The following is a 9,732-nucleotide window of genomic DNA, read 5'->3' as shown; positions in this document are numbered from 1 at the left end:
AAAACGAGTCTGAGAATATTATTCATTAGTTTAATTAGATATAGTTCCATCTTCTGCAGTGCTAATATTTGGCCGGCGAAGACTATTAAAAAAAAGCACAGCAAAAATGTCTGTTCTTTATTAACATAATTCTTTTTCCTGTGATATTGAGGATGAAGTTTTTGCTTTACAGTCCTGTCTACAAAGACATAAAGTAACATATCATGCATTTATGTGGATTTTTTTTGGCTGGATGACTCAAAAAAACCTGAGTTGTGTGTCAGGAATTGAACCTTTTCCGTAGCAGATTTTATCAGGAGAAAAGGCAGAATATATTTGTTTCAGACCGAGCTGTAAAATGACACGTAATTTTGTAATTAAATGAAATGTTTGACCATTGCAGCTGTACTTTTGATGTCTTGCAAACCCATGAGGGGTGGGCACTTCCTGTGCATGACACAGACATAAATAAATAAAAAAAGGAAATCAATTAATCAAAATTATCTTCCTACACATTTACTAAATTGCTCTCGACCCACGTTTAGCCTTTAAAGTCTCTCACCCTCCTCTTCATCCTGAGACAGAAACGTGATGAAAAAAAGAGTGCAGCCACAGAGAGTGCATCGTCATCATGTTTCACCAAAGGACAGCTTACATGTGACCCTGCTCACCACCTTCCTGTCGTTCTGTCAATACTTACGTGTATGTTTTTTGGACATGGTGCAAGAATCAATGTCACATCACTCCCCACTCCCTCGCATGTGTAAAGACATGCAAGCAGAGGGACCCTCCCTTCCTCCACAAACACAGAGCAAGTCTCAAGGGTTTCCTGTACCATTAGACTATAACAGAAATCCACATTTCAGATAGGTGCAATATATATATATATATGAAATCTTTTCACATAGAAAGGTGCATATTTAAAATAAAGGACGAAGCACTGACACCATTTAATAAAAAGGATTTGTATTGTTTGTATTGTCAAACTGCACTACTGCATAACATACACAATACAGGTCATGTACTGACTGTACAACATGCCATTATGTTTTTGTGATAATAATAATAACAAAAAAATGATGACTATATATATGTACACAACTCTGTTACAAGTTATATTCATCACTTGTGTCCAGATAAACAGCACTGACAAAAAAACAACTATGGTCATCTTCATCTAGGATCTAAAAAACCTTGATTGAAAGAAACACAGTCAAACACATCATCGGAATAAAGTACTGTTCCCACTACGGCCGAGATTCTGTGATAAATGCAATAAATTAAACGAGAGAGCGATGGGAAAGTTCAAATGTCACCCTTGAGGTGGAGGGGGAGTCCTCTCGAGGAGGCGGAGATGTGTATCTCAGATGCAACCGCGCGACCGAGCATGCCTGTCGATTGTATCTCTCATAAATGAGGAATCGTCGTCACTCTGTTCTTCCATTCGTCCGTCCATTCATCCTTCCGTCTGGTCTTCAGTACATCCCAGTGGTCTGCAGGAACACTCGGCCCTCTGAAACACAGAGAGAAATCCAGTCTAATGAAACACAACCATAATTTATAAGTTGTAATGAATTTAGATCCTTTAGGTAACAGTAGGAGGACAAATGCTGCGCGTTATAAATTCATTCATATAAATATTGAACAAGGTCCCATAAAACCCTGACCAAAGACCATTAATAAAAGATCATTATTAAGTAAGGCTCAGTTGAAAGTGTTTTTCGGCCCCTGATCCCTGTTTTTGGCGATAAAACTTCCTGGCACAAAGGAACCACATCCTGCCCTGCTGCCTGACAGACAATTCCCCTTTAAATGATTTATTACTGGGTGTTAATTATGCAAATGATGTCCAAACAAACTCGTCACGAGGACAATTAAGACAGCCGTTAATTAGTGGCCAGTTCTCTTCTTGCTTCACTGACATTCAATTAAAAATTGGCTTTGAACAAGCACGCTGTCTGGTACGGCGGTCCTGGCACGGCGCGGAGCAGAGGTGGGCTGGAACCATGCACTCTTTTGATGAGGCCGGGCTAGAGATCACGGCCATTTCTTTTTCTGTCTATTTAAGACGTTACATGTGGGATTTTCTCATTAATCTATCCCTGTGAAGACAATAATGTTGGCAAAATAAATATATTAAACGCCCATCTCCATTAAAATGGTAGCCCCAGTGAACTGCCTCATGCTTCATTTAATTTTGTTCAACTTCTCAGGAGCGGTCTCGCTGTGAAATCTTTGAAAACCCTTCCAGTCGACCGGTCAGTTAAGCATCAAAAGCAGTGAGTGATAATGAAATCTGTTGTCCCTGCTCAGTTGATAGGAGCTAAATAAATCCCCAGCAGCAGGTATATCACTGTTTATTCCACAGCTCTTACACTGAAATGGCGTTTTGTAGTCAGTCGATTTACCACTGTTAATAAGTAAATGATTCCCACATACTTGGTGCAGCGTCCTTACAAATGTTATCACACGAATCTTTGCTTTTTTAAAAAACTAGACTCACATTTAAAAGATCACGCAGCTCCTTTCATAGAGAAAGGAATAAAAATATAATTTGAAATTGTTGTTTGTCTTCATTTCCTTTCATGACTTCACTCTGCTTCACTCTTTTCTGTCTAATAATTGCACAACTACACCCTTTTTTTTTACTCGTCCGAATATGAAGCTTGTTTTTGCTCCACACTGAAGACGCAGTGTTTGTTAACCGGACACCTGTACCTTGTACTGTCGCCTTGGTGTCCAGCCTGTTGTCATCGTGACTGCTCCCATCCACGTCCTGGGTCACGGATTCTGTGTGAGGAGGGGCCGCCGATGATTGATGGCCTGTAGTTTTGGTCATTAATTAATAAAGACACTTAATTAGAGGCAAATGAACAGTCGGGGCCGTGTTGCACCGAAGGCTTGGTGACATTTAATATGAAAATTACAAAACTTAGAGCTCACACAAAAAAACATGACAAATTTATGAGAGTGTCAGAAGAGTTGCTGTGCCTGTACCTGTGTGTGTGTTGGCGGTGTGCAGCAGGGTGTGCTCGGCCTGATCGCGCAGTTTGACCTCCTCCTCCAAGGCCTCCTGTAGTCTCCTCTTACTCCTCTTTTCCTTCTTCAGGCGCTTCTGGATCAGAACTGGAGAGAGAAGAAGGACAAAAGATCACAAAGTAAGTTCCGATATCATTCCTCCTTTCCCGATACCGATTCCGATACGTAAACTTGTGTATCATCTGATACAAAGTTCCAATCTGGTACCATTGTTGTAAAAAAAAAAAAAAAAAATTAGGGCTGTCAAAAATAAAGCGTTAATTTCGATTAATTAATCAGAAAAAAAAACATGTTAAGAAAATTAAAGGTGGTGACCTTTGACCCGGTGAGTCTTTGAAGGCCATGTCACATGATGGAGGCAGACGACATGATGCTGCTTGGCCCCGTGAATGGAACATTTAAATTTGAAAAATGCTCAGATGGAACTGTTGATAGGAGCACCAACCTCTGCAGTTTCTGCAGTAAGGAATTTTCATACCATCAGAGTACTGAAAGCCTGAATTATCACCTCAACTCAAAGCATTTAGCAGCAAACCCGGAGGTCCGAGCTAGCACAGCCTCTGATGCTAGCACTAGCAGTCAGCCTCGTCAAGCCACACTCAACCAGGTGTTCAGACACAAACTGAGTAAGTCTACCTGTGACCGACTGACTAACTCCCTCACAAAATGGATTGCAATGGACTGCAGACCAGTTTCAGTGGTCGAGGACAGGGGGACTATTGTGTCCAAAACCCAGCAGCTTTACTACGACACATCTGTCAAAATTTATTTGAATTTACAATTTTATTTAATTTTTTTTAGATTATTATTTGGGCATTTTTTTGCCTTTAATGGATAGGACAGTTTAGCGAAACGAGTAGAGAGAGAGGGAACGGCATGCAGCAAAGGACCGCAAGCTGGAATCGAACCTGGGCCACTGCAGCAAGGATGGAGTCTTTGCACATGGGGCTCCTGCTCTATCCACTAAGCAACCGATGCCCTGAAACGACATTTTTTTAAAATACTTTTACAGCAAAAGTTGATGCATGTGATTAATTTAGATGAATTAATCACAAAGCATTTAATTAATTAGATTTTTTTTTTAATTGCTTGACAGCCCTAAAAAAAATTAAGAAAATTAACATCTGTGTACAACTAACTCTGTATGGATGTGAAATAATTGCTTTTAATGTTGTATGGCATGGCTCAGGTACCCTTTGTAGGACATGAAAAAGATCATACAGAGAATGAATGCCATAAAATTGTGTTTTATTATTTAATTTGTCATTATGCTAACGGCTAATGTTACACTATCTTCTTCGCTGCTCTAAAACATGAGTTGCCAGTGGCTGCACAGCACAACTTCCTGTGTAGGCTTCTGTATAAGAGCGAAGACGAATTGATTTCCAGGAATACTGCCATTTTACCTGCGTGTGAAACTTCTTTAAAGTTTATTTATAGATTTTGTGGTACCATAAACAGTGCATAGACTTGCTTACTTGCCGATACCCGAGCCAGCATTTTAGGCAGTACTGAGGCACTTCCAATACCGGTATGGGTATTGGAACAACTCTAGTGAATCATATTATTCATACGCTTCTATTATTTTTATAGTTGTCGCAGTTTGTATCTATTGATGTAGGAATTTGTTTCTGCTCCCTGATCTTCTCAGATCTTTACATCAAGAGATTTGAGGGGCTTTGAAGGTATCGTGAGCTTGTTGTGGTTTCAGTGAGATTTTAGTTGCTAAATAAGGCCGATATGCTCCTTGCTCACAGTTTAATAGTACTGTGCATGATCTTAAATTGGCTGCATTCACAGAGGAGGTTTGACAGGTTTGTCACAGGAGAGTTGTCGGTGTTTAGATGTAAGAATCAACACCATGCCAGTGTACAGAGACTCACCAGGGAAATTGTAACACAGATGTATAGTAGCTCTGGATGAGGGTAAAACAACACTTCAATCAACACTTGCCAACTAGAATAACTTCCAGGTAGGGATCTTAAATTAACACCGACAGTTGGTTCTGATGTTTCTGTAAAGTTTACTTGAGCACATCCTCCCTACAATAGTGTTCGTGATGTTTGATGTGATGCGGTCTACCTCTGTTTTTCTGCTCCATGCTGAGCTGTCTCTCCAAGGTCTCTCTGAGCTCCCTCTCTCGGACCAGCTCCATCTTCAGCTCCGTCCTCTCCATCTGGTCCTGCTTCTCCTGCGCCCGGGCGTTCTCTATGGCGACCCTCAGCAGACCCTGCTTGGAGACACACAGGCACACATCAACAGGTTACACGCTGATCAGAAACCCAAGAAGAGAGGAGCCTTACTTCAGCTAATCCTGAGAAAATATATCTGTTTTCATATCACTTTAACAAAGGAGGTTTGCTTTTAAACTTTCCAGATTAAGATCATTTAAAATGAGTTAGTATAAAAAAAGAGCACAGAAAGATCACAAAGAATGTGGCAGCTCCTCAGGCAATGTTTTGGTCTAATGTTTTACTCAGGTGTATAATTCCTGGATTTACTCAGGCAGGAAAAGAAAAAAAAAAAAATTAAATCTCATTTTAACCTCATGAAAGTCAACGCTGATCTTTTAACTACATGCTAAGTGCCGTCACATCAGGGTCAGATGAGGTTAAAAACATGCCTTTTTTTCCCTCTCTGAGAAACCCCAGCCTGTGAGTGCTTTCATTGTGACTCTGCTGTAACAAAGACATGTAAAATCTGAGAAGCAGGTCAGCACACGCCCATCCCAATTACCGCACATCCTAAATGTCTGCCTCGTCTGCTATTTACCATTTCAGGAAATCCCAAAGAGTGGCTCATCTCCCTTCCTATTCATCTCAGAGTATAATAATAATAAAGCCCCGGCAGAGCCTCACCTGGATGTTCGTGAGCAGGGTCTCTATGGAGGACAAGCCTTCCGGGAAGATGAAGGGAGTGTGGTGGAGACCTGCTGGGAGCTTCTGTCCCGCGGGGTAAGATACCCTCTCACAGCCTGACGGGGGTTTGTGGTAGACTTGTCTATCACAGCTCTCCCTGGTTGTCTGAGTGGCCATGGAGCTGCTATCTGGAGGGGCAGAGAGACATTTTCATGTTTCCTCAGCTGAATCAGATTAACACAAAGGGTTTACAGTTAATATTTGCAGACTTATTCTATATTTTTCTTCCCATGAAGAGACCAAAACCAACAACGCCTGATTCTATAGCTGACTCCACACTGTTGCACTGGGTGACATATTCCTTCATTACCCTTAATATGAGCACTGTTATTTAGGAGTCGTTCTCACGTACACAATTCTGCTGTTACAGCGCTGCAACTAACTATTATTTTCATTTGAGTCATTGTTTGCTCTATATAATGATGAGAAAATGGTTAAAAAATGTTGATCAGTGTTTTCAAGACCCAAGAAAACGTCCTCAAATGTCTTGTTGTGTCCACAAACCAAAGATATTCAGTTTAATGTCACAGAGGAGTAAAGAAAACAGGAAATATTCACGAGTAAGAAGCTGGAATCAGAGTATTCTGACTTTTTTTCCTTGATAAATTACTCAAACCGATTAATCCATTATCACATTAACTGCCGATTAATTTAACAGTTGACAACTAATTGATTAATCACTGCAGCTCTGGTTGTAATTACTCTGTAGTGCACCAAATCTGAAAATACTCCCCATAAAATGCACTGTTTATGTGTGCGGAACAATACAGTGCCCAGCTGTTTTAGGAAAAACTTGGCCTTAAAAAAAGAAAAGACAAAAAAAAAGAAAAAAGAAAGAAAGTACATATTTGTGACCTGTTTTAACTATTCAGGTAATCAGGACCAATATATTCAGTAGGAACAGATGGGCTTGGGATGAGAGCCACATACATAGGGCAGCGTAGGGAAGTCAGATGGACCAAACATTACTGCTTTGGTCTTTTTTGGGGTTTAATTTTAAATGTACAGTGAATCTATAGTGATTATAGCTGCAAAGGAGTGATGCTTTGTTTGTTTTGTGGTATGTACTAAGTGCGTTCACACTGAGAAGTATGGAAAAATGCAGTACACTATGAGTACCCGAATGGTGCGCTCAAAACAGTGCGGAACTATGGACACTTCTCGCCCTCAATGGTCGCCATCTTGGCTATGTAGTGGAGGGGGAGGGACCACTTTTCAAACTGGAAATGGCGGCCGAGGACTGTGCGACCGTGAATATCGCTGCATTGTACAAATACATGTGTTTTTTGCACTAAGCACCACTATACTGTTGTATAACAGCAGTATGTTTATTGGGTTAATTTAGCAGTCTGTAATGATTTGGTACCACGAACGATAACGCGAATGCTAATGCTAGTTTTCTAACTAGCTAGCTCTGCGGTCGTCATTTCCAGTGAGTGCACAACGGCAGTGTTTGGTTTGAGACAACACTACCCTGTCGGAATTTGCGCACTACGCCAATGAGTACATAGTGCACATAGTATACTACATGGAAGGGTACTAACGGAAGTATGTGATTTGAGACACAGTAATGGTCTATAAAAGAATGTTCGGTTGATGGTTATAAAGATGTGATTTGTAACATGGTGTTAGGTTGTAACTAGAGTCCACATAGAGTGACCTAGGTTAGTTAGCGAAGTTATTTATTAGCATTAGTCAGGTACAGCAATATTTAATAGTTTTTGGGGACGTGCTGGTGCACCAACAAGTCTGGGCCAAAATCACTCTGTAATATGAAGCTTAAACTGTTATCAGCATGTTGTTTTAAATCTCTGAGCAAGAAAATATAACACATCTTAGCTTCCATGTTGTTCCCACATTATAAAGCTCATGAACACACCAAAGTTGGAAGAACGACTTCCCAACATGGGAAATGGGACTATCGGAGAACACATGAATGCAGCATTTTCTTGCTCTTACAACTAAATATTTTGTGTTCCATTTTGAATCTTTGTTTTTATACATTGTCGACTCTTTATATTACATTATAATAATCTGACAGATGCTGTTGTGCAAAGCATCTTACAATAAGCACATTCAACGTGCGCAGGAACAAGAGAGATTTATTTTTCTTTATTCCCTCCTGTCTTGAACAGTGTTGTGTAAATTAAGTTTACATACGGTCTTTCCCTGTGCCACTGACTAAGCAGTGAGCAGTTTCCACCACCAACATACAAGTATTTCCTGTTTAATAGATTGTTTGAAGCATTCAGGTGCCATGTTTGTTTCAAACCTGCACACAGATCATCATTCCAGCAACATATGTAATCAAGGCTGAATGCAAATTTCTGTAATTCATAGCTTACTTATACATTTACTTAATGTCTTGTAAACATATCAAGCCCAACAGCAAATAGGTGTTTAAACTAATTACAGTGTGTGTGTGTGTGTACACATACACGAAAGTCCTGGTTTGGGGTTTTGAAAATGTGGTTACCCTTTATTAGATGGCACTCTGCCTATTGATAATGCATCACAGCTTGACATCTCCCATAAAAACAGCTAAGAAGCTGCATTATGGATGACCATCTGTTTGTAAACCTGAGAACTGCGTGTTCCCGATTCGTGACGGTAGGGGAGATGAAGCTTAGCCATTTTCTGCATTTTTTTTCTTCCTCCCCACATCAGGCAGTTGCTCACTTTCCGCGTTTACTGTCATCCGAGCCACTGAGGACGAAGACGTCCTGGGAGTCCAGCAGTTACTGGAGCAGAGACGAGTGTGAACGTGCGATGTGATATCTGGCACTTTTCTCTGTCTGTGACAAATGACAGTGTTTTCTCCACTTAGCTGACCACAGCATCTTCTGCTCCAAATCCACCCACCTCCCCTACTCCGCCTCGGCCTCACGTCTTGGCAACTGTCACATTCAAGGTGTTTCACAGATGAGAAGCAATACTCCCCCCTCCTCCTCCTCTTTCTCCCTCTTTCTTGCTAAAAGCATTGCTCTGTAGAGAAAGGTAATTAGCAGGTGCTGGCGAGCTCAGCGGAGGGCATCCAACTACACTCCCGTGGCTCACATACAGACACACACACACACACATTCGTAGCCGCTGAAGTGCGCAGTCAGCAGCGTGGGCTCCCCAGGCTCCTTGGATGTGACTGATCCTTTATTGAGTTACTGTTTTACGCCTACTTTACCTCACACTCACACACACACACACACTTTTGGTATAAATACACACACACACACACACACACACACACACACACACACATACACATGGCTGCCAGCTCGTTTGATCATTTACCCATCTCCCTAACCAAGGTCACTGTCTGTTTTTCTCTTTTCTCCCAACTTCATCTCTCTTTTCCCCCCTCTCTTATTCCTCTCCCACCCGTCCCCAGGGCTAATGAACTTCACCACGTGAAGACTGCCAGTCAGCGGAAGAGAACAGGAGGGAGGGAGGGAGGAAGAGAAGGAGAGAGACAGACAGAGAATAAAATTCTGCTGATGTTTGGTTAATGGGAGTGAGGTGTCAGGGATGGCCTCTGATCTTTGCTGCATGGATACGTTGTTCAAAGACCACTGAAACAGCACACACAGCCAAAACTGACTCACACACACACACACACACTCTCAGAGATTATCATACAATGGATTGACAGAATGACAGCGCTGAAGTGTTCTTTGAAACTCTGTTCAATCCACGATAAACCTATCTTGTGATGTTGTAGGTCGAAACACAAAAGCCTGCAATCCAGCAAATGTACATGTGTTTCATTTGCATGCAGCAAAATCAATTGGAAATCAATTGC

General features: G+C 41.2%; 1 protein-coding gene across 2 annotated transcripts in view; it reads right to left on the bottom strand.

The window, feature by feature from the left end:
• Positions 1-928: 928 nt before the first annotated feature.
• dachc (dachshund c) overlaps positions 929-9,732 on the bottom strand; it is a 29,651-nt gene continuing 20,847 nt past the window's right edge. Inside the window, exons 7-11 of one of the 2 annotated variants that reach the window (XM_050071995.1) lie at positions 5,877-6,064; positions 5,101-5,248; positions 2,977-3,105; positions 2,698-2,802; positions 929-1,492 (exon numbers count right to left, since the gene is read on the bottom strand). In XM_050071995.1, the coding sequence (XP_049927952.1) occupies positions 1,455-1,492; positions 2,698-2,802; positions 2,977-3,105; positions 5,101-5,248; positions 5,877-6,064 (608 nt within the window). In that variant the 3' untranslated portion in view covers positions 929-1,454. Of the gene's footprint in view, positions 1,493-2,697; positions 2,803-2,976; positions 3,106-5,100; positions 5,252-5,876; positions 6,065-9,732 lie in introns of both variants that reach the window. The other variant, XM_050071994.1, reaches the window with a different exon arrangement.

The sequence above is a fragment of the Epinephelus moara genome, chromosome 19 (assembly GCF_006386435.1).
Source record: "Epinephelus moara isolate mb chromosome 19, YSFRI_EMoa_1.0, whole genome shotgun sequence".
In the NCBI taxonomy this organism is placed as follows: Eukaryota; Metazoa; Chordata; class Actinopteri; order Perciformes; family Serranidae; genus Epinephelus; species Epinephelus moara.
The sequence above is the reverse complement of the archived record's forward strand: the minus strand, read 5'-3'. Positions and strand labels throughout refer to the sequence as shown.